Here is a 25,488-nt window from a genome sequence, read left to right on the forward strand (position 1 = left end):
CTATGCACCTTAATGTGTAATACAGCATTAAATTACTAGCAAACACAAGAGAAACACTTAGAGCTCTAGCTAAAAATGTTTGGTTTACTTGTGAGAAAGTGATTTCTTGCAAACGTGAGAGGCATGTAACACCATGAGTAAAACCAAAAGCAACTTTTCTCATCACCAAACCAAAAGAAAAATAGTAACTTACAGCCTAACAGCATAATTTTCCAATACAAATCACGGCACATATTCTTTGGACTAGGAACAGACTTAACAGTCAAAACTCAGATGACACTTGGAAGACAGAAATTCATTTCTTCACTACAGACCATTTTCTACACTTCAAAAGTTAACAAAAATGATAAGCCATGAACCTCACTTCCACTATACATACTCTGTTGTAATACTACTGAACTTTGAGATAAATTACACTAAAATAATGCACAACTATAAAACAACTGCCTTTCAAAGGAAAAAGAAATGTTTACCTCAAACTCCAGCTAAATAAAGAATTTTCACATATTGCTGCTGAATTCAACTTTTCCCCAGAAGTTTATGTTCACACAAAACTTGAAATCTTGAATCCTTGAACGCATCCTTACATTAGTCCCAAAGCTATTATGTACCAGCAATTTTAAGTCACCTCTTCAGTACACTTTTTATTGAAAGATTCCTCCAACACAAAATCCTTTTCTTTTCAAGAACCAGTTCATTGCAGTCTACGACTTCCTTGTGAGGGGAAGAGAAGGGGCAGGCACTGATCTCTTCTCTGTGGTCACCAGTGACAGGACCAAAGGGAATGGCCTGACGTTGTGTCAGGGGAGGTTTAGGTTGGATATTAGAAAGAGGTTTTTCACCCAGAGAGTGATTGGGTACTGTAACAGGCTCCCCAGAGAAGTGGTCACAGCATCAAGCCTGACAGAGTTTAAGAAGTGTTTGGATGATACTCTAAGGCACATGGTGTGACTCTTGGAGATGGTCCTGTGCAGGGCCAGGAGTTGGACTCAACGATCCTTGTGGGTCCCTTTACTTAGCATATTCTGTGACTCTGTGATTAAGATCAAATTCCTAACTAATAACCACACTTTTAAACACAGTTAAACAACTGAAGAGCAGAAACAAAGTATATAATGCATCAGCCTGATCTACCAAATAGGTTTGTATTTATTTTGCGAAGGCAATAATAACAACAATATCACCAACAATAAAAGAACAGATAATAATAACAACAATAATAAAAAGGAACAGATAACCCCAAAAGCAAATCTCTGTCACAACTCACCTATCAGTTTCTTTGTCTTCAGGCAGCGTGGGAGGCAAAGGCAAGGGTGGCAGCGTGGAGGTTGGTAGTGCAACGATTCGATCCTTTTCCTTGGCTACTACACTTGGTGCACTCTGCTTGCTTTTCTCTCTTACAGTGACCAGTGGCTGTTTTACAACAGTTAATTTATTCTCTTTTACTGCTGCAGGCTTCTGTTTAGTAACTTTGTCTGCAATTAAATTATTTTCCCCTTTTGTTTCAGGAAGCGAGACCTTTGCTTTCGCCTTGTCGTTTTTCAGACTCGCGCTGCTGGTAGGAGAAGGCGTATGCTCAGTTTTGATCTTCTTCAGATCCTTTACGTTGTTCACTTGAGGTGCACTTACAGCAGTGTCAGTGCTTCCCTTAGTAGGTGTTGAAGTATTGGAAGCTTTGGCACTGGCTTTGGCTGCCTCAGCAGCTCTTGCTTTTTTGTTTTTGTTCAGCTCAGCAGCCAGGCTACTCTTCAGAGTCAATGTACTAGGAGAAATACTTGAATGACGACTTCTGGATCTGGACAATCTGTGTCTGCTACGAGACCTCGAGTGCCTTGATGAATATGGACTTCTGCTTCGAGATTTTGCTGATCTCCTGTTTCAAAATAGTAAAAACTTATCAAGTTAAAATTAAGTCTAGCTGCTTTCCCAGCATATCTGCTTTTTTGACAAACTACATTTTTTAAACCAACTATTGTCACCATGCTGTCGAATAAACAGAAGTCTACTAAACAGCAAAGACCATGCATTAAAAAAATAAAAATCTAGGGTTAATCAATGAAAATTTTACACCTAAACAGGTTGTTAGAAAATATTACAACTTTCTTAGATGTGGTTTCTCCTGTTACAAAACTGTGAAATACAAGAATACCTATATAAGGAATGTTCTTTTTTCCTCACTATTTAGAGATATTTTTCTCCTTTAAGAAAATCTCATCCTATGCAACTTTTACAAACACCTTTAGTATATGCAGTATTTGAGGAAAATTCAGTTGACTACATAATCAGAGTTCAACCAAATTAAATTAACTTTACAACAGAAAGAGAAATGTAAACAAAACACTGAACCAGTAATTGTAGAAACTTCTTAATTTTCACTTTCATAAATGTAATTAAAATAAGTCAATTGAAAAAAATTGAATACTAAGGGCTACAATAAAACTAACTAAATGGCAGCAATAAATCTTAGCTTTCCTTTTTTGAAATCTAATTGTACACTTTAAAAAAAAAAAGCAAACAGAAGCCCCCCAAAAAACCACAAGTACCTAATACTTGTTACACCTACTGATAAGCAAACATAATCCTATGTTTGAGCCTATGTTATAACAGCATCTGAATGCAGAAACTAATAGAAAGAAAAAATATTTAAACCATCTACAAAATCATATCAAGAAAACAACCCAGAATGAGGGCAGGTGTGGGGGGGCAATCTTAACAGTTAGAAAAGTAAACTTTTAATGTCCAAAAATACCATTTAATATGAATGACTTTTTCATTCAAAATTTCAAAATATCTTAATTTGCCTAGTAGTAGTTTTGAGTCAGTTCTTCATTTAAATGTAAAGGGAAAAAAATTAATTGAGGTGAAAGGCATGGAACAAGTAAAGTAGCCTAATCCACTGCTACTACACAGAAATATTATGAAATCAATGAAATTAAATGTAGGGGGTTTAATCCATTTTACCATACCAAGGATGGCAAGGATATTAATCAGATTTACAAGTGTTTTCTTGATTAAAGTTTGATGGAGATCTGTTTTGCTAATCAATTGTAGGAAAGAAAAAAGTATAATCAGGATTAAAAAAAACAGTATTCATCAGCTGGACAAAGGAAAAAGTATCAAGCAATAGCAAAAATAAGACTTCCTGGAGACAGATAAATTTCAGAGTTCAAAAGATAGCACCACTGTATGGAGGTTGCCAAAACAAAAATAAACAAAAAACCCAGACCAAACCAACAAACAAAGAAACCCCAATAAACAAACAAAGAGGAAGCCAACTACAATCCTTATGATTAGGACTATCCACCCCATATACAATTTAATTTTAGTGACAAATTAATTCAGTTCTAATTATCAAAACATGAAGTTCCATCTCAATGCTTCAACTGAACAAATATTTAAGCTAGTGCAATAATAATTCTATTTCGTGTGCAATATTTACTAATTTCCAAACTTACACTCTTTTCTTTTTATAACGCAGGAACTCTTAACAGTCTTCATAAAAAGTCACTGAGATCAATCAAGAAGTGACTGAAAACAATGTGTATGCACTAAGCACAAACTTCAAAATTCTGTAGGTAAACTGAAATTGATCCAAATTGCTAGACACTCTTGAAAGGGAAAAAAAAAAAATCAAATCGCAGATGAAGACAACTCTTGGAAGCTAGCACAGTTGAATTCTATGCCAGGAAGTAGCTTTTATAGGATTTTCTGGCACAGCAGGGTAACAATGACAGATAGTAATAGTAATAACAAAATAATAATCTTTTCAACAAAAATTTAACATTTGGCTCACTTCAGTAAAGAAGTATTTATGTCCACGTCTAACATACTCCGAATAAAATCATAATATTGATCAGAAAAATTCCCTTGAAAACTCCTGCTCCTTTATGAACCATTTTGCCAAAGGTATTTTTTTCATTATTATTTTTAAAATCTAAGTGCTAAATACCACAGAAAATTTTCAGAGGCTTGGCCAAAGAGGAGTAAAAGTAAAAAGGTACAAAGTTTCTTTATACAGAGTTAAGATGGGGTAGCAGGAAGAAAAAGGGAGGGCTGATACAACGCATAAAATACACGCACTTCAAATGCTGAGCTCTCTCCTCACACTGCTGTCTGACTTTCAGAGGGGAATTAGTCTCAAGAAGTGTTACAGCTACAGATCTGTACCCGCTGTAGAATCAGTATAATTATATTTCTCCAGCATCAAGCACAAGCTAATAATCCCCTAAACTGACTTCTTATAAACAGTGCATCATTTGCAAGGATGTCACTGACCTGTCTTGGAAAACATTTGCTTGCATATCTTGTTCATAAATCAGCTATTTAAACTGACACTTGCTCCAATTATCAGCGGAACATAACCTCTATCCCAAGGACTGCATTGCAACCTGTACCAAATTTAAAACATGCCCTAAAGGTTTCAAAATCTGTTTCCTTTATAAGTATAATTTTGGGTTTCTTGTTTGTTTTGATCAGTGTCTAATATTAAGAAAGTAATCAATGTAACAAACAGAAACATGGATGTATTTCCACACGCACTTGAAAAGAGATGTAGCAGTTTAAAACAATGCAGTTGGTGAGACACTATGCCTGATTCTAAGACTATTTCTGTTCAACTTTGGTACAAAATAAAACAGGTTCATTTAGTTCATTACTAAGGATAAAATGAAAAAATCTGTTCAAATTAGTGAAAAGTGATTTGATCACCTGATCAGCTACCATAACTTGGTGAGGAAGAGACAGTTTTAGAAAGCTAGGCCAAAAAATAACTTAAAATTTTATACTTTCTTCAAAAAGAAACATGTAAGGAAGCCAAGAATTGACAGTGGATTCACGTCTGTATTTTACCAATAGTCAAGAAAGTCTGGGACATGAACGTGGATTTATGCAAGCTCAGAAAAAAACCCACACATACTAACCATTCTGCATCCTGGGTTTCACACCCCAAATGACAACTGCATACTTTTTCATGTATAGAGACAGCAAATATGGAAGACAGCAAATACACATGCATACAAATATTTAAGTTTCAGTCCCAATAGTTATTACAGCCCTTAACAGCATATCAAAATGATAGCAGCCTAGTTATCAAATATGTTGACTGATAATAATCTCTGCGCTGGTTGAATTTTCCCAAAAATTTTTCACTGGTTTCATCAGGAAAAAATAATTGTTGTATTACATAGTTCATGTCTGGGCTAATAATAAACTGAAACTTCCTGTGGCATCCCAAACACCTTAGCAAGAATCTCTTGTTGTACCTAACCCACTGGGCTAAACCCCAAGAGAGTTACAGCGAAAACATTAACTCAATAGACAAATGCTGAATCTTAAGTAAAAAGCAGATTTGTCAAAGTGCTAGTTATTCAAGTCACAGTGATAAAATCCACTGTTTTCAGAAGCCTAATGATCTTTCAAACATTCAACTCTCACTTTCATCTATGCAGTTCAAAAGTCCCAGTAGAACCTCCCAGGCTAGACAACTTACGTACAAGTTTCCATCTATAAAAATGGCATAAACCCGAAAATATGGATATGTTTACATGCTTATACAGCACTTAGAGTGGAGAAATATTGCCTTATACATAATAAAACCAGATAGTTCGCTCTGTTCAGAGCTAAGATTCATGTGACTTAAAAGATGCAGTCTTAACAGCACAGAAATCGGCTCACACAACAGCCAGTGTCTGCCATTTAACAAGACCACTTACTGGGACCCTGAAAAAACACCAGTAGAGACATCTGAAATACACAGTCCTCTCTAAATCTTCTAGCAGGTTGCTGTTAAATGTGCGTGTGTGCATACACATACATATGAAATGCATTATCTGACATTCATCACCAACTATTTCATATTTAGTCAGCAGCTTGTTTTTAACACAGTAAAATGGAACAAAAGAACAGTGGCTACAATTGTGCCGCAAACAGCGAATAAATCTAACAATGCAATTGAAACTTCTCTTCCCCGAGTACTGAGAGATCAAGAAGCGCACTAAACCTAAAGGTCACTTCCCACTCTCTTAAACAAAAGCACCAGCATCTGTCAGTAACACACATGGGGACAGACTACTAAGAAGCCACTGTTTCAGGTAAGTTTCCTTCGATGCTTCTCCCTATTTGCACCCAGAAGTTCTGCCTCACTTACTTTTGCCACACAGAGCCATTGCCAGTCTCCTATGAGCATCTTGAATTCATTTCACAAAGGTCTAGATCCCTACAGAGAGAACTGCCAGGCCTCTTGACATTCATAAAACCCCTTCTGAACCATATGCAGATTTCAATATGTTTTTATATATGGAGAGAGAAAAAGAAAAAAAAAAACAATTTGCCTAGAGACCCTACGTATCACTAGGACTAATGAAGTTCCAAGGCTGTGTTTTTTTCTTCCCTACAGACAACAGCTAGATCAGCTGCAAAGGGAAATGGAAGAAACTACATAATACTTATGTGTAGCTATAAAATGAAAACAGAAAAAAAAGTTTAAGACGTTATCTACAAAACATGTATAAGAAGAGGCAGATTTAAAGAAAGTGATAAAGGAAGAAAGCACTAGGATGGAAGTTACCCTTAACCCAAAACTCAGCACTGCTTTTCTCCACTTTTCAAACAACAAAAAGAATGACTTTTTTTTTCTCCCCTCAAAGAAAGAAAAAAAAAAAAAAAAAGATGATTTAGGGATCACAGTTCTTTCTTTTTAATTTTTTTTTGCCCAGTACCCTAGTTTTCATAAAACAAACAGGTATTTATTTTTTCTCTGCTTAATACAACATACTTAGTCACTTTATTAAAAAAATTTAAGAGATCAAAGTGCTATTATTATTGTCAAAGTTACGAGATTCAAAACTGTTCCGATGTTCCTCCTTCCTTAAAGGCAACATTCTAGGCTTCACTGGCTCACTAATCAATCACCAAAGAGTCAATTTATTAATGAATTTAACAAAGAAGAAAGTCTACTGATATAAAATCACATTCTCAAGTACAGAATGAAAGAATTCAAAATAGCATGTTAGAGTGCTCTATTTTACTATCTTGATATTTGCAAGCACAGAGGAAAGAAAAATAACAGTTACATACGTCAGATTACTAGGAATAGAGATTTCACTCAGCTTACAAGGTGCTTCTTGCCTTGCTGCTTTTTTACATGCTTCTTTCTGTCCCATTCCAATACTCCTTTGATTTTTATTACCAAAAAAAATTACATTTTATTAAGAAATCAGAAAGGTCATGTGTTATCTTCTCATGTTTGTAAACTTGAAAACCTTTTTTCTTCTTAACTGCTTTAAGAGTAAGCTAAATACAACATGCTGGTAGCCAGCTACATCCAACGTGCTGGTAGCCAGCTACACTGGCTGTTACCTAAATGCACGCAATATTGTACTCAGAATACATTAGGGCCCACGAAGTTGAATAAGGGAAATAACTTTGTCAGTAACCTTTTGACAAGGCATAACACAAAGGGATTAATGAGAATATGAAGGGGAAAACAAGAAACCAAACAGTCTAAAGGAGGTTAAAACAACCACTGCAGCCCAGTTCTTTCATTTACCAGCAGCTAATGCTGGACTACTGACTAAGCACTGCCAACTTCCACTGCATGGCAAGGTCATACTGTATTTGAAAAGGGAGACCTAAATTAATCAACTGGCTTCACTGCAAATCTTCCAAGACATTTATAATCATTCACTAACATAAACCACCTTGACAAAACATTTTAGTCCAGAGTATAGCTTTTCCATGTTGCGCTAACTGGCAAACATACAATTCATTTCTTTAAGCCATTACAGTAATAGTACTCCTTCATTTGATACCTTATTAATTAATTTTATTTATTTTCTCTAGCCCCTAGGTCAAGGTTACATTCTAGGCAGCCCTGTAACCAACCACCTAACTCAGCTGCTTTCTACATGAAGACTATATAACTTCCCTTATTGATTCAAACCGTAAACCTTTAAAAGGGTCTCCAATACATACAGCAAAGGAATACAAGAAAACTCTGTTTGGCTTTTATTTGTTTCTTAAAACTGCTTTATAACTCTATATTTTCAAATGAGAACTTGGCCTACCAAAAAAAAAAAAAATCAACCAGTAAAACGTCAACTCAAAAGCTGTGTTCTAAACACATTTGAAGTTAAATTTGCCAAATGAGGCCCCTTCCCACAATAAGGAAAGAAGCAGTACCAACCAGGAAAAGAAAAAACACATCAGTGTGGCTGGGGCAAAAGGTAAAGGCCACTGTTAATTAACAAAACAAATATTAATAAATTCAGAATAAGAAACAGAGAGGGAGTTTCAATATTCACTGGAAAAATTAGCTACTCCAAACAGTGAAAACATACAGTGTCCCTGCCATTTTAAATTCTGCAAAATACAGTTTTGCTAAACAAAATTAGAGCTTTAAGTAAAAAAAAAATCTTATTCCCGCCAGTCAAGGGGGAGAAAAAAGTCAAACTGTCTCTTACTCCTTCAAGTTCAAAAGTAGTAGAATTACTGGATTCAAAGTTATTTTCATATCAGTGTGTGAAACCATGTCTTCTCCATGGAGTAGGCATTTACTAGCTGAATATCTATTTTACTGTCTTCCTATGCTTGTGGTTTTGCATACAAATCATTCACATTTTGCAGAGCCTCACTATACAGACTAGCTACCAGGAGAGACTGAGATGGCTCTATAGTACCAAAAAGGAAAGAAATCTGTATCTTTCCTATAAGAAACCTCTATACACGTAGTAGTACTATGCTAGTAGTGCCCCACCTACTTACTTTTATCTAAGCAGATGGGTAGGTGTATCCAAATTTGGAAAAATGTGATTATTCATCGGTACTGCTAACTGAATTAAATGTGTGATCACATAACATATGACCTGACTGAAGTTACAAAAAATAGTTCTCTGAAAACTAGTTTAGGATGAAATTGTAGGAAGCGAGAGACTGTGTCTGCTTATTTTGTCAACCATGGGGTTTGGTTGTGAATTATTTTTTTTAACCAGCTTATCATTAGAGAAATAAATGCCTCATATTTTTAGAAGAATTTCCATTTTGAAAATATGCATGTGCTGCTTTAGAACATCTGTGTTACTCTATCCACAAGAAAAAACAGTAGTACAAATCCGTCAGCAGCAAGTAAAGAAGTTTTGTCAGACAAGTGAAAACAGCTCAAACATTCAGTTTGTCCAAACCACAATTTTTTCCTGCTATTATAATGGAAAAGGCAATTAGTTTGCCATTCAAAAAGAATTCACCAAGTGTGGAACGCACTTCCATTGTCTTTGCTTTTCTTCAGAACCCACATACAGGCAACATCACCTAAAGACAGTAGTCAGAGTTCACTGCTACAATCAAACCTCAATTCACTCAAGTGCACTGTTGCTGCTGCAAATGAGTAAAGCTGACTTCACTTTTCTCTTCAGCTGTTTACTAGAAGTTTCTCCCTAAGCAGCTCAGACATCCAGATGAAAAAAACAGCACTCAAAACACAAGCTTTCCAAGTGTGCTAGAAATACTTCCCTCTTATTTTCTACACCCCAAAATAACTAAATAATTTACACGACATCAGAGAAGACATATATGAGACACAGGATGAAAAGATAAAAAGACTTGCAGGCTGGAATACTCGGTCACATAAAAAGTTCTTACTGTCCTGACATCATTACAGCAGGATACAAGCCCAGAATTACGTCTTTAAATCATCCAGATGAAGACGACAGGTGCTGTAAGAAGCTGTTGCCTTCATGAAACTGTAATATTCTATCAAGTCTAAGTCCACTATATCTTAAACAAGACAGCAGAAATGTTCAGCGTTTCGGTTGTAGTATCAGAGAGTCCAGCAAAAAGTGATCATGATATAGTTTTCAGTGGTTGAAACAACAGTATAAAAACCTTCCATCTTTATTTCCCTACTGCCACTGCAGTACACATAACGTGGAATAGCTGTATGGGAGCAAAAAAAAAAAAACACCCACTAGCTTTGTTTTCTCCACAACTAGTAAACGTAATGAACAACTGAGTTAATCTTCACACTTTCAGTTTCTTTTGTTTTCTGTGAAAACTATATTTTTGCAATGAATCTCCCATTGGGACAGACCAACATTTCTTTCTACATATAGCAACCTCTCATTTTCACTCAACCATTCCAATACTTCTCCTGTAAACCTGACAGTCTGCATTTGTCAACAAGTAATTTATCTGTAAGCAGTTAAAAACTGGATGCAAATTACAGTTTAACTGGATGGAGGAAGGAAGGTGGGAAGTCACATAGCTAACTCCTAGGAACAGATCTGCAGCTCAAAGATTTGCTCACCAGAGTCAATAGAAAAATCAGGACATTTAAACTCTCATGCTTCAAAATCACAGGCCCAACAGAAAAAAAAGAAACACAATCCTACAAAACTCTACTACAACCTGATCAATCTGGGCATAAGACAGAACCCTAGGCTTAACTGGGCTGTCAACGTGACTAATACAGCTATTACCAAAGGCAAACCTCACGTACATCATTTTGCTCATCATTATTAGCTTTCTTATTCCAGGATATAAGAAACTACAAAAAATAATCTGATTCCTTGAGCATTTAAATCAAGCTATGCAGATAATATTCCTAATATGCTGTTATTAAAATAATTTTGAAAGTGTATTCTTAACCACTTGTAACAGGCTCTCACAGAACAACATGCTGTTTTTCAGAGCAATTACATTGTTTTCTGTTTGAAACACTTCGTATACAAACCTGTTTCATACAACCACACCTTAAAACAATCACTATTTTTATCCCAAGGCACCTTTGTTCTCCCTCTTTCTGAACAAAGTAGGACACAGCTTTGTTACTTCGCTCTTTAAACAGCACACCCAGGACAGCAGACCCTACCAACAGCCAGTGAAACACAAGAACAGCTTCAGCATGTTCCCTGGATACACTACAGGACACCCCAAATGGAAACCAACACAAAATACTCATCAGAAACACCAGAGAACAGTTCCCAGACAAGTGGTAACTGCCTTGTACGGTAATGCCTTGTAAACAAAATTTTTGCCAGCAGAACGACAAATTGCCTGATGAATTTAAAATTAAAAGTCCAGACATGAATTTAAGTAAACCTATAAACAATGAGGCAACAGTAGGATTCCAATATAGGAAATAAAAGTCTTCAGTTATAAACACATACTGAGCAAGTACTTTAAATTCTCAGTGGACTTTGATGCAGGTTAAAATATTCTGAAGAGCTTTAATTCCACCACACGGTTTGTATCTGATTAGAAACATACAGCTCACATTTCCTCTCCGTATAAAATTCAAAATCACGCAATGCTGACTTTTACACCCTGAGATCTCACTAACTGAAAAAAAGTTATTTGCAAACACACTCCAATACATTCATGTACACAACCTTACTAGAAAAAGAGCTTACATTTATTTTCATTGGTTGTGTATAACACAAGACAATTTAACACATCTTGACATTGACTCGTTTTCCTAGCAAAACAGAGAGTTTAAGTCTTTCTGTAGACCTCTAAAAAGAACAAGAAACACTTGTAAACACAAACTACCTGTGAGCTTGTTCTCTCTTTAGATTAGTGGGAATTAAACCAAAACCAAATGTATTTAATATGAATCCTATTTTACGGGGCAATACGATACATAAAAATGTACCAGAGAATGTCTGTACTCTATAAGTAAAGATTTAAAAATCAAAATTGGTCCTTCAGAAAACCTGTCCTCCAAAAAGCATCTTCCTTCAGTCACTCTAATCTGAGAATGTTCTCGTGCCCTTTTTACATTTAAAAGCCTTTTTCCAACTAGGTGGTCTCCCACGGAGAGAAACTAGACGCAGAAGAGTTACAGACACAGGCAACCGCGTCTCCGTTTACCCCCAAGAGACAAGACAGGAAGATCTTTGTACTTGTCCCTCTACCCTTCCCCCCGACCCAGCTTTCTGGCAGCAAGAGGGCAAGACTGTTGCAGAATGCACACCTCTCAGACCTTCCCTGCATCTCAGCCCGAGCCATGACTACCCTCCTCCACATACCGAGCCCCCTTCCCCATTCCTCCTTCCCGCCCCACCCCGGCCCGGACTCACCGGATAACGGGGCTGTAGGGGCTCCGCGACCGGCGCCAGCTGCTGTAGGGGCTGGGTGACACATCCCCGCCGCGCTCGTAGGAGCTGTGCCGGCTGTAGCTGGGGGAGCGGCGGCGGCTGTAGGGGCTGAGCGGTGAGCGGGCGCTCACCGGGCTGAGCGACTTGCGGCCGCGTTGGCTCTGCGAGGAGCGGTGCAGCGGAGGGCTGTCATCCCGCCCGGGGCTGGGCGACGAGCGCTGCCGCCGGTACGCCTTGGGCTCAGGCTTGTCGTCCCGGTAAGCCTTCGGCGGGTCCTTGTAAGCCGACGGCGGCTCCTTGGCCGCTTTAGTCCGGCTCCGATGCCCTTTGCTCTCCCGCTCTTTCCTGCCGCTGCTGGGCGAGGCGAGGGAGCCCTTCCTGCGGCTGTCGCTGCCGCCGCCGCTGGTGCTCTTGAGTCCCTCCCGGTCCTGGCTCCCGGTGTGGTTGTGGCGGCTGCGGGACTTGGAGGACGACGAAGAGGGCTCGGGTGCCCCGCGGCCCAGCGCCGCCGCCCCCTCCTGTTGCGCCTTGTCCTCGCCGCGCCGGCGGTGCTCCCGGTGCCGCTCCTTGGAGCGCCCGCTGCTACCGCGGTGCTCCCGACGGGACCGGCCGCTCCGCTCCGCCTCGCTCCGCTGCCGCTGTGTCCCGCCGCCCGACGAGGAGCCCGGGCTACCCCCACCGCTGCCCCCGCCGGCCGCACCGCCGCCCAGCAGCCCCTCGGACTGGGAGCTCACGTCGTCGTACTCCTCCACCAGCGTGCTCAGCCCGCCGCTACTGCGCCGCTTCTCCGCCTCCTGGGTGCCTCCGCCGCCCCCGCCGCCGCCGCGGCCCCGCCGCCGCTTGTGCCGGGAACCCGAGCGCCGCTTGCCCCGCGGCCGCTTCCGCTCCCCGCCGTCCCCACAGCAGGAGGAGGCGCCGGTGGCCGCCAGGAAGAGCAGGGACTGCGGCGGCAGTGGTGGCTGCAACAGCGGGGGCTGCAGGAGCGGCGGCTGCAACAGCGGGAACAGCAGCGGGTGCGGGGCCGGCGGCGGCGGCTGCGGCTGGGCCGCGAAGCGCTTCCGCCTCCGGTGGTGCAGCCGCTTCTTGTCGGCCGCCGCCTCCACCGCCGCGCTGCCGCCGCTGCCCCAGCCCCGGCTGCCCCCGCTCCCGCCGGCCGCCGCGTCCGAGGTGCTCGGCATCGAGCTCGCTCACGGCCGAGGGCGCGGCCCAGGAACCCGCCGCCGCGCTCAGGGCGCCATGGGGACCCGCACCGGGACCGACCCCTGCGGCCGCGCCGGGGCCTCTCTCGCTCCCGCACCGCCCGCCCGCCTCACATGGGGCCCCGCCAGTACATACGGAGTCGGGCCGGGGCTGGGGGCGCTGCCCGAGTCGGCAGCGGCGGAGCGGCACCGGGAGCGCCCCGCAGGCCGGCGCGGCCTCTCCCGCAACGCGGAAGTGTCTCCCGGCGGCGGCGGCTCCTCCTTACTCCATCCTGGGCCGCGGCCGGGGACACGGACACCGGGCGCGGGCCGCGGGGCCGCCTCCTCCTCCCTCAGGCGCTCCCCGGCAGGGCAGCGGGGTCAAGCTGGGCCGGGCCGCCCCCGGGCAGGGCGTCCGGGGCGCTGCGCGGCTCCGCTCCCGCGGATCGTGCCCGGCGGGGCCCGGAGGTGGCGGTGGCTGTGCCCGGGGCGCTGACGGGGGTTCGACGGTATCGCGCGGTGACACCCACACCGGGGAAACACGGACACGGGCCGGCGCCGCGCGGCGCATGCGCGGAGCCGGCGGCGCGCGGGGGAGGGGGAGCGCGGCCCGCCAATCGCGCGCGGCGCCGCCGCCTTCGCCCGCATGCCCGAGAACCGCCCGCTCTCGCGAGATCTCACCTCTCCTCCTCCCCCGTCCGTCCTGTGCGGCTCTCGCGATACCGCGGCTCTCGCGGGAACTGCGCCGCGCCCGTCCTGCGGGCGGCGGGAGGGGGCGAGGATGGCGGCGGACGGGGGGGAGGGCCTTGAACGAAGCGATTGACGGCACTGCGCGTCCTCCGCGGCTCTCTGTGTCTCTGCCATCAGCGCTCTCTAAAGGCAACGCGCAGAAACTGATGCACAGGAGGTTTCACCTGAACACGAGGAAGAACTTCTTTACTGCGAGTGACGGCGCACTGGAAGAGGTTGCCCAGAGAGGTTGTGGAGTCTCCCTCACTGGAGATACTCAAGAACTGTCTGGACACAACTCTGAGCAATGTACTCTAGGATGATGCTGTTTGGGCAGGGGGGTTGGACCAGATGACCCGCTGTGTGATCCCTTCCATCCGGACTCATCCTGTGGGCTGTAGCGGGGCAGGCGCTGCGGGAGGCAGCGTAGGAAATCCCCCGCTTTCCAGGTGGTTTTCCCTGCTTTTATTTTGTGTAGGCCCTGCTTATTGATTTGGGGGGAAGGGAGGAGTGAGAGCTCCTACAGAATTACACCGTTGGAGAAAATCGCTCCAGTTAGAAGGCATGTGTACCTTTTAAAAGTGAAGCCACTTCATTGCTTCCTGAAAAGTTTTTTGGGTTTATTTTTTGCTGTCTTACAGTACTGAAACAAACTTAGAACATTTTAAGTTTCCTTCCCAACTTCTTGATTTCTGATTTCATACTGTAATGAAGTCTCGAGCTCTTTTTTCCCTTTTTCTGCCCTCTCTGTCCTTTTGCTTTTTCATGGTTTTACTGAATTTCCGGACTGGGTCTGTGACTGCTGCCTGTTCCTCCACTCACCTTCCTGGTCTGACTTTCTTCCATTGGTAGCATCTGCCATACCATCTTAAATGTCGTTGTGAAAGCAGAATCTGTCTTTCCCTAGGCAGTTAAAAGTCTTCCGGCCACCTTACTAATTGTTGTTAGTATTGTTGTTACATACGTACTGGTTATTTGTCTTTGTAAAACTGTGCAAAAATAAAGAACCAAACCAAAGAAACCCACTTGTTTTTCACTGTTGTATTTCAGCTTCCTGAATCCCTCTAATGTAATAATTTCCTCTCCATTTCTAAACCCAAGCAAAAGCACTCTTCCTATCTAGGTCCTGTGCATCATCTGCTTCCAGCAAACCTCCTTTCACAAGTTTGTTACTTTACTTCACCCATCACCTCTCTGTTCCAATTCACATTTCTTACAAACGTTGCCATCAAAGCATTCATTATGTATTTCTGTAGTTATGCACACACACACATGCACTTCCTTTAGGCTTTCTCTTAAGGCAAGTGTCACGTGCAGAACAGCCACGCCTCTTTTTTCTCCATTCTCTGATAGCGTCCCATTGGATGGTGAAGGAGAGAAGGTCCCTGTCCAAGGAGGATTGCTCAGACCTAGGCAGTGACATGTTTATACTTTGCCAAATCATGTTTCTTTATCAATATGCTGTGCCTTGTGAGACTACTGTGGGATGTAGGGGTCAGTAGCAACATGCCTCACATCTTCCCAGGAGCTGTGTTATGTGCCATGCCTCCCAGATTCCATCTGTGGCTGTTGTGGAATAGCTTAGCTTTACATGGTGGCCTGGGGGCCTCTGGTGGTCTAGTGGTTAGAGTGTCTGACTCTCACCGCTGCGACCCGGGTTCGATTCCCGGCCCCCTGGGCAGGTGGAGCTCGTCAGCCGTGGAAGGCAATCCACCTAAGAGAAGGTCACTCTAAACAAACCTACATCCTGGGGACCTCACTGCCACTGTCCAAGCTTTGCTCGGCCCCGGCAGATGAACCTCAGGACTAAAGGGTGGGCTCAGTTCAGCGCACGCTGTGTCTCACCTAAAAATCCACTGCGCAGGCTGGAAGGGTTAATGACCTTTCCCAAATCTTCGCTCGCGAAGACTGGCCATTCATTCACATGGTGGCCTGGAGGCTGCTCTCAGCTTTGCTGGGGTCCTGTACTGCTCACTGTGTACATGAATGTTCAGTGACTCCTAAGAGGTTCTCCAGGATGTGTGACAACACACTCAGCAAAGCCAGTGCACCATCAAGTTTCTGGCATGCTAAAAAAAATGCCCAAAACAGAACCCAGAAAGCCAACAACCCTTCACAGAGGGAGCTGTGGAGAGACTGTGGATAATTATACAGGGCAGATCTGGACAATGAAACACAGGCTGCAATTTCTAATTTACTCCCAAGCATTAGCTGGCACTTCTGGAGCAGGAATATGTTATTTGAAGGACTTGTGTCATTAGCAGTGGACTGATGGTGTTTTCTATGTGGAGCGAGCCCCGTGACTTGTCAGAGAAGCTTAACTAGAAGCTAAGCTCCTAATGACAGAGAGTTTACTCTGCCTGGAAATTAGTTACACCAGGTTGAAGGGGGATTTGCCAACAACAATCATGGCAGTGTTGGCAGCTGTCAGCCAATAGGCAATGGCAGCACAGGATTTGACAGTGGAAACCTATAGAAACCCATAGATTCCTGCCTGACATAACAAAGCAGACCTGAAACAGATCCCTTGCAGAGAATGAAATCCTTCAGAAGCATTGAAGTCTTTGATGGCACAGTGCCAATTTTTGGCTTTGCAAAGAGCCAGAAAATTCAAGATGCATTACAACTTGTTTCCACCAGGCTCAGTGGGGAAGAGCAAATAGTAGAGAAAGGAGAGCCAGATCAGACTTTGGCAGTGGCACCTGCAGTGGTGTGAGAACCAGAACTCTGAAGAGATGGTTGTTCCACAACAAGCTGAAACCTTGTGTCATAGGAATATTGGTTGGAGATATCTCATATCTTGCAAGGTATTGTTGTATGGTCAGCACATGAAAACAGTGGTAAACACTAGAGAAAAAACAGCTGGAAGGTTTTAGCCAAAATACTATCAGCCCCAAAGTATTTGGATGCCAGCTCTAGAAATGGGACCCTTAGAAGAGCACTTTCCTAACAGCCATCCTGTGGAGGAAACTTGGGCTAACATTTAGGTAACTTTTTTTTTTTTTTTTAAAGCTCAACTTATATGCTGATTCTTTACTCAAATATTTTTTTGTATCTGGAAAAGCACATTAAGGCTCCCAAGAGTCTATTCTGAGCAACTGTTCACCATTGTTAGTATAATACAGTTGGTACAAATAGATGCTGAGCTGGTCATACACTAAGGAGGAGACTGTTCCTACATGTCATGGGCAATGTTACCACTTCTTTTTCTTGTTAAGGTTTTCGTTGTACTTCCTTCCTTCTGTCTTTTAAAGTTTCTGTGTCCTGCCTTTGCCACCATGTGTAAAAAGTCCTTAGCAACATCCTTCTACTGCAGCATAACTGTCTAGATTAAGCATTAAGATAAAAAAGCTTTAAGATAAAAAGAAATACGAAAAGTTTTCAGTAGTTTAAGGATCTTTATTTTTCAGCAGAATTCCTCAGGGCTTGTTTGTTGACTTGGAAGGCGTTTTTCCTTAAGGATGATTTTTATTTGGTTGGGGGGGGTTTTGGGGGGTGGTGGTGGGAAAAGTTGTCTAGTTTTCGCTTTCTCCTGAGCGGCAACATGTATCTAGAATTCTTCGAATTTTTTTTCCAGTCTTCCAGTATCAACCTGCTTTTTCTCCTACAAGTACAATTTTCCCCAAACACAGAGAGAGTTAGAAATTAAAATTTGTAGCTTGAGGGTTTTTTTGGTTGGTTAAGTTTGGGTTTGGAGGTCTTTTTTTAGATAATTGTGGAAATCTTAGAAGGCATCTTATTCTTACTCTCTGAAGTACTGTACGCTTTCACGTCTTGTAACTATTTTACAAAATATAGGCTGGTGTCTGTAATAAGTAAGCAATGGTAAAATTTACTCGTCAAAATATATATATTGTATTTTCTGTATATTATAGCTAATGCTTGGTTGGGACTAGGGAGTTGTAAGCTGCGGAATAGTTAACTGCTGTATTATTATTATAAGTTGACTGTCCTGTAACTGGCAGATCCCTACCTAGTTGGCAAAGATAGAGTATCTTGCTTTACTGAGCATGTATACCATATCCTGCTTTTCTAAAAATATTGTCTAAGTTACTCATTAGAAAAGAAGAAGAGAACGAGGATCAGAGGGTCAAGGATGGACATGATAAAGAAGAGCCAAGGAGAACATCTGGACCATCTGGATACCTTCCCATATTCAGCTCCAAGGACATTGGGCTAATTAAAGCTACTGATGGAAAAGTCCCTGGCAATTGAAATGGGCCTACAACAGAACCAACCAGAACGAAGCCAAGCCCAATCAAGAGCTAACAAGTGACTGTGGGAGGGGGAGTTGAAAAAGTATAAAAGTTGCTGTTTGTTTTTATTGGGCTTGTGGGCCGGTGGGGAGCAGGGGTCTCTCCAGGCCACCCAGCGCGCTGATTTGCTTATCTGCACTTTATATAAATCTCACAATAAATTTTGCTGCTAAATTTTGATTTGGTTTATTTACCTATAACATGTCTACATATACTGTAATGTTTAGTCCAGGAGTATTTTTTATTACTACTTTTGCTATTTCTTTACTGCAACTGTATTTGCATCTTGCCCTAAGATTGTCTATTTACTGAAGCGCAATAATTCATGTTTTCCAAGGCCCTGTTGAAAAATTGGCTAGATTAAATATGTCAGTGTTTGTTCTTCCCAACCAGAAGAATGTTGCTATGATCTGGGAACTCAAGTGTTGGAAAAAACAGAGAAGGATAAAGACCTCTGTATTGGTTGATCAGGACACAAGTGGACTTACCAGTGAAATATCAAATGCAGTGAAATGTCATACACAGAAGGGTTGAGAGATTAATGCTGTCTTTAAGTCACTGTTACATCACTGAGTTTCTGTTCTGGTCATTCTTATTTAGAGAAAGGCAAATTCACAACAAGAGCAGAAAACGCTATGAAGATCATCAGTGAACCAAAATCTTAATTTCAGGGGAGACTGGCAGAGCATGGTTAGTCTAGCATAACAAAGAAGAGGAAGTCACAGTGTTCCATAAATTTAGCTTGAGGGTAGCGAAGGTGTCCCTGCCCATGACAGAGGGGCTGGAACGAGATGATCTTTAGAGTCCCTTCCAACCTAAACCATTCTGTGATTCTAGGAAAGAAGATAGAGAAGAACTATTTGCACTAAGAGACAGAGTTAGTGCAGTCAGTTATAAACAAAATGTCATGGCTTTAAAGCCCATTCTCTTCTAAAGCAGGCTTATTGCCTGCTGCTGGGACACACTTGCACGGTTGCCACTCACCCTGACTCCTTTGGGAAAGCAAACTATTAATACTTCCCAAAGCCATTAGGCTAGAACTTAAGTGGTTGATACCAGATTCATCCATTGCTGAAGTAGTCTTAGCAATGGATGGAAAAGTATATGCTGCCCTCCACAAACTCAGAGCACAGAGGTCTTTTCAGATTTTTAACTACCAAGTTCACAAATGTTCAGAACAATCACCCCATTTCTTAACTCAGGATGCATTTCCTCTGCTGACTGAGCCCTGCTTAAGTGTACCAAGACCTTTAGTCACTCAAGCATGCTGCAACCACCTGAGGGAGCAGCAAACAGCTTGCAGCTTCATGTCAGGGCCTACTTTGAATTTGACACCAAAAGCCTGGTCCCTAGAATAAGAAGGTCTGTGACTGGTTTGAAGCCACAATAGCACCCCACACAAATGCTTTGGCAAACCATTTTGTAGAAAAGTTTCCCTAGAGGTCAGCATAGCAAAGAACATGAAACCAGAAACTGAATTCACAGGAGTACTTCTGCTGCAAGAAATCTATCATCCTCCAAGAGCACTCACTTCTGAACTGCTGCTCTTGGAGCAGCTCCTAATTCTGCAAATAAATTAAAACCATTCATGCCATTCACCACTCAAACTGTGGAATGAAAGCTAACATTTTTATTAGCTTGATACTGCCTGGGAAGGTGATATGATAACCCTAGACCTAAAGTAGAGAATTCTGCCTCAGAAATTATGGGGGTTAACTTTTCAGAGGTGCCAACAGGCTGTCTCACTGGTTTATCTCTGTTTTCCAATAATAAATGCAGCATAATTCCCTTCCCTCCCTTCCTCTTCCCTTTTTTTCCCAAGGTATCTGTTGCAATATCACTGTATAAGTACATGTTAAACTTAAGGAAGTCTACCCAAGAATGTTGCACTACAATACTGACATACACAGACACTCTTTTCTCTCTGTAAGCTCCTAAGTGGTGCCTGAATTAATGGGAAGTTTATATAAACCACATATAAAATTACTTAAATTGTCTAAATTGTCAAGCTTTGTATTTCGAGTAAGAAGGGGGTGGGAGAAACAGATAACTTTGGCAACAGCAAAATACTTCAAAGAATATTAAGCCGTGAATATTATTTAATTTTACAAAGTCAAAATAATTTTTTTTCCATTTGAATTTTCTTTTGTTTAATAAGATTTGTCTAATAAACAGTGTTGATACCAGGGAAGTACACTCCAGAAATGGCCACACAAACAATTCTACCTCTCTTTCCCACTTCTTGTCTGTCCCTACTGAGATACTTCCTTGACACCTGGCGGTACAGTGTCCTCCAAACGCCAGAGCAAAAAGCGGGAAAATATCTTAACTGAAATGGTTGAAAATATCTTCACTGAAATGGCTGACAAGCACTTGAACAGGCTGCCCAGGGTAGTGGTAGAGTCAGCATCCCTGGAGGTATCTCAGACCTGCAGATGATGCACTTAGGCCCATCCCTTAGATGTGGCCTTGGCAGTGCTAAGTTTGCATTTGGACTCCAAAGCCTTAGAGGTCTTTTCCAATATAATTCTATTCCAGCCTGATTCTGTGATTCAGTGGTTCTAGTCTGTCTACATACTGAGTCTCCAAATTTGTGAAGAATTAGGTAGGAAAGAGAAATGCACAGTTGCAAAGGAGTAGCCTCATCCTACAGAGATTTAAACCCATCAGTGACACATAGTAGAACCAAGGCTTACAGGGCTCTGTAATTAATGGATCCAGTGGAAATACAAATCTTTTTAAAGAAAGGCATCACGTCCTGCTTATTAATAAATAAGAAAAGGCTGGTCAGGAAAACCCAGGGTCAGCCAGGCCAACTCCCAGTGGCATAGGAGATGGCTCTAAGGATGCTCAGGTAAGGCCCTGATCCAAGGAGATAAATGATTGGTTGGTTTTTTAACCTTTTCCTCCTGGCAAGAACTTTGTGCAGAGGCTGGCCTGAAATGTCAGGATGTGTTTGCCTCTCCCAGTGGTGTAGACAAGCAGCATTGTGAATAGAGGTGGTGAGCGGACTGGATCCAAGACAAACAGGAGATGCAGGCAGGTGAGACACGAGCAGGACAGAGCGCGGAGTGGGGCCAGCAGTCAGCACGGGACCCTGGACAACACCAGCTGGCAAAAACAACGCTGGGCACTGCCTAAAATACCCCCCGCTGGGCCCTCACTAGCCATCTTGGCTCGGGGCAGAACTTTCCACGATGTCCATTGGTTAAGCTGCTGGTATCCAGGCAGGCTGGCTCTGCCAAGCCAGGAAAACGTAAAAACTCTCTGTTGGAGACTTTCCAGGGGTGCCAGCAAGCAGTCGAAAACATCGCTCTAGGTCGATGAAGACACCCCTGCCAAGAGCTAAAGTCAGTGTTCGCCAGTTTGTTAAGTCACTGGGCTCCGGAGGAGGCTGCTGGTAGCCTGCAAAACTTACACTTGGCACGCACGTACCTAAGCTGATGGAAATAGCTTCCTTAGTGTGAAGTGGTTAGTTGCCCCTTGTGCAATTTTAACAGCTTCAAAGAAGCCTTGCCCAAGGCGCTTAATTGCCCCTTAACACCTATTGTGAATCGGCGGAGCGGCTAATTACCAGTTGTTTATTGCCCCGGTCAATGTAAAAACAAAGTAGCAAGTCAGAGACGGACCAATCTCTTACATGACCACCCCATTGTGCCCATCACCCCCGACCCAGTAAGGCTGTAGAGAGGAAAAACTCTGACTTTAAAACCAAACTGGCAAGAACTTTGTGCAGAGGCCGGCCTGAAATGCCAGGATGTCTTTGCGTCTCCCAGTGGCATAGACAAGCAGCACTGTGAATAGAGAACCTGGGCCGTCATCGCACAAGATTTTAGTGGGCCGACCCACGTGGCCAATTTACAAAGCACCCTTCCCTGTCACACAAACTTAAAAGTAACAAGTACTGCTCTTCTAAAAGAAAAGTGCTTGGACTGACGACTCCAAATGATTATAAAAGCCAGAGGCACGAAGAAATGATGGGAGAGCACGGCCCGTGCAGCCCTTTTCTTCGCCTGATGCCATGTTCCTGAGGCGGTGAAAAGCCTGCTCGGACATCGCCAGGTTCGGGAGGTGTGTTGTCGAGGGCGTTGGCATGGAGCAGTGGGGTGCAACATCAGCGTTCCGTAGATTGTGACCTCTCATCCCCGGCTGCCCGTATCTGGGCACCGGCAGAGCCTGGCTCAGACTCGCTGGCGCCTAGGGTCCTGTCGGGCGTGCCTGGGAGGACCAGAAGGCTGCGAAGTCGTTGGAGGTTGCCATTGGCAGCTTTCAGTGCTCATCCCCGAGCTATTATTGCCCATTTCCCTGGCCCTGCGTGGTTCAGGCAGCCGGGTACTGTGAGGAGTGCTTGCAGCAGCACAGGTAGGCTGTGCGGGAAACTTCCGCTGCCTCCCTGGGACAGCAAGTGACCACTTTGCAGTGTGTCACGCCAGCAAGAGGGAACGGCTCCTGCCCTCAGCTCTCCCCAGCCTGCTGCAACATGGCCGAGGAGGCACCGTGGAACTGCCCCATCTGCCGTGACGCTGAAGGAGAGGTGGCTTCTGTAATGCCCTGTCTCCACGTGTTCTGCCTGGGCTGCATTGTGCGCTGGGCAAAGAAGACGCCCTCGTGCCCCCTTTGCAGGCAGGGTATCCACGCCATCATCTACTCTGTGCGGTCAGAGGAAGACTTTTTGGAGATATTTCTTGAACCCCCCTCGGACCCAGTGGTTGCTGACCAGGAGGATGAGGAGGCGGATGAGGAGCAGATGCCTACTTACGTAGCTGGCTTCCCTGTGGAGCTCTGGGCAAGGTTGTTCCAGGAGTCTCCAGAAATCCTAGAGCCTGTGCTGCCCTGGCTGAACCAGGAGCTGTCGGTGTTGTTCGGTGCCCAGTGGTGGGAAGAGGCTCTGGCAGAGAGCACCATCTTGGCAAATCTGTGCCGCTCTGGACTGGACCAGGAGGCCTTGGTCCGGGAGCTGCAGCCCATCCTGCAAGACCACACCGTGGCTTTTGTGCGCCAGCTCATCAGCGTTGCCGCTGACAGGTGCAATGATGAGATCCGGCGGCAGATGGCCCTCCTGGCCTCCCATACTGATGAGGAGCAGGGCAGCCCCCCAGCCAGGCCTGGACCCTCTGCCTCTCGCGAGAGGACTCCCAGCCCCGGCCTGGCCTTCTCCCGTAGCCCTGCAGTCTCCAGTGCGGAGGAGGACACCAGCACGTTGGAGGTCCCTCTCCATGGAAGTCCTGGACGCTCTCCATCTCCACCTGCCCCTGCAGAGCAGGAGCGGCCCCAGGAAGAGGCAGCAGCAGTAGCAGGTCCCTCTGGCCAGGGCTGCACCCGCAGCTCCTCCACTCCTGGCCAAGACAGGGACTGCTTGCCCGGGGGGCCCCGGCGCCCCCAGAAGAGGAGGGCCTCTGGCCCACAGGACCCTCCCCAGCCCTGCAAGAGGCCGTCCCGCCGTCGGCGGAAGCGACCAAGCCTTAGTTCAAGAAAAAAGAAATAAAATTTTGTTTCTCTGACTCAGTCTCTGGGTGTTGCTTTCTCTCCCTTCTCCCGGTGCCTTCTTCTTTTCCCCTCATGCCCCACCATAGGCGGCAATCACCTGCTTTTGGGCATGGCCACGGGTCCCTGGAACCCCAGGGCCACATGCATGGCACCTTCTCCTGCAGGAAATCCCACTGCAGCTGCACACCCACAGTGCAGTAGGTGCTGAGGGCAGAGTAGGCAGGAGGGACAGCTGGTTTACCAGAAGAACAATGTCCTCGGCTGCACCCAGTTCCTTCTGCTCTGCTCTGGTTTCTCGACAGCTGGTTTACCAGAAGAACAATGTCCTCAGCTGCACCCAGTTCCTTCTGCTCTGCTCTGGTTTCTCGACATCATCCGGGGCAACCTCACTCGTGGGAAGGCTTTCAAGGATGCACACCGAATGGGCAGGGGTGTCCGAGCCAGAGGCAAGTCTTGGAGTAACAGGATTCAGCAGGTGAGAAGGGAAGAAGATAGAGGCTGAATAGGGCTGCTGGATGCAAAGATCCAGAACATCTGGAGCTGCCCAACGTTCTCAGCCCTTCTCTGCTGGGTAGCAGTGGCAAGACCAAGAGGATTTCTTTGGGAGGAGCCCTGCAGAGCTTTCTGTTCCCATCCCCTGCAGAGGCAGGGGTCAGCAGCTGTAAGAAATGGCATGAAGTGATGTTGCCAGGGTTCCCAGTGCTTTGGAGCACCCACTGGTGTCCTACCAGACACAGGAAGGAATTGTCTTCAAGGTCAATTAGATCGGGGACATGTGGCCACTCTCGGAAGCCCCTGAGATGGCTCCAGGTTGAGGCAAAGTAGGGCTTGAGCACCTCCTGGGAGTTGAATCAGCCTGTGGGACAAGCAGGCAGCAGGTCTTGCTCACATGCTCAGGGAATAGCTGATCGCAAGCACTGGGGTCAGAAAGGAATTTTTCCCCAGGCAGATTGACATTGGTCCTCCCCAGAGAATTTTGCCTTCCTCTGCAGCATCAAGCCTGACCACTGGTCTTGGCTTCTTTGGGCTCTTTTGGCTGGACTGCTGTCTTCTGCTCAGGTCTCACGAAGATGGCCTCTCATGTCCTGCAGCTTGGGAGAGAAAGCCTTTTTTTTATCCTACGGTGGGCTGCAATTGTCCCCAGGGGTTTTTTTACCTTCCCCTGAAGCACTGAGCCCACCCCTTTGCCAGGACTCCTTTGGGCCGTTTTGGCCAGGTACTGCTGCTCATGCTCCACAAAGGTAGCCCTTGTACGCCACATCCACAGGGAGAAAGCTTCCTAGACTTCCAGGGTGGGCACCACGGGTGGTGGTACCAGGCTCTCCTGTCCATCTTTCCCAGCTCTCAACACTGCTCTAAATCAGTCCAGCTCAATGGCAAGGGATGGCCATTGATGGTGCTGTGCAGGGTTTAGAAAGAGCTCCATGGCAGCTCCTAATTGTTTCTCCCCAAGCTCTGCCATGTGGCACCAAGGCAGTGCCCGTCTCTGGACATGTATGGGTCTCTAAGAGCATTATTCCCATGGGGATAAGGCACCAGAGCCAGCCCATTGCCAATGCCAGTACGAGCTTGTACTTCTGGGCCATAAATAATTCCTTGTCAACTGTGTTTCCCAGAGAAAGGGGAACCAAGTCATGCTTATTCCTGCCTTCATGCATTTATCAGGGGTTTCTGGCTCTATCATTGTAGGTACCCATTTCCTGTCCCTGACTGAACTCCTGTGACTTCTTGGGCTCACATATCTAATGT

The 25,488-nt window shown here is 44.7% G+C and overlaps 2 protein-coding genes across 5 annotated transcripts in view; one reads left to right on the top strand and one right to left on the bottom strand.

Annotated features, from left to right (window-relative positions):
• The window catches only part of CDK13 (cyclin dependent kinase 13), a 47,575-nt gene extending 33,782 nt beyond the window's left edge, over positions 1–13,793 (bottom strand). For all 4 annotated transcript variants that reach the window (XM_027712023.2, XM_027712018.2, XM_027712021.2 and 1 more), the window contains exons 1-2: positions 12,072–13,793; positions 1,268–1,873 (exon numbers count right to left, since the gene is read on the bottom strand). In XM_027712023.2, the coding sequence (XP_027567824.2) occupies positions 1,268–1,873; positions 12,072–13,267 (1,802 nt within the window). In that variant the 5' untranslated portion in view covers positions 13,268–13,793. The remainder of the gene's footprint in view (positions 1–1,267; positions 1,874–12,071) is intronic.
• An 8,664-nt stretch (positions 13,794–22,457) lies between these two features.
• On the top strand, positions 22,458–23,757 carry LOC113983145 (E3 ubiquitin-protein ligase Topors-like). Its single transcript, XM_027711979.2, has 2 exons — positions 22,458–22,614; positions 22,722–23,757. The coding sequence occupies exon 2, from the start codon at positions 22,733–22,735 to the stop codon at positions 23,735–23,737; it is 1,005 nt and encodes a 334-aa protein (XP_027567780.1). The 5' UTR covers positions 22,458–22,614; positions 22,722–22,732; the 3' UTR covers positions 23,738–23,757.
• Positions 23,758–25,488: the final 1,731 nt, after the last annotated feature.

Source organism: Pipra filicauda, unplaced genomic scaffold (assembly GCF_003945595.2).
Source record: "Pipra filicauda isolate LSUMZ 115617 unplaced genomic scaffold, ASM394559v2 scaffold137_size4652046_pilon, whole genome shotgun sequence".
NCBI classification, from domain to species: Eukaryota; Metazoa; Chordata; class Aves; order Passeriformes; family Pipridae; genus Pipra; species Pipra filicauda.

Coding starts and splice junctions, on each gene's coding strand:
- LOC113983145 (XM_027711979.2), top strand. CDS start 22,733: ATGGCCGAGGAGGCACCGTGGAACTGCCCCATCTGCCGTGACGCTGAA.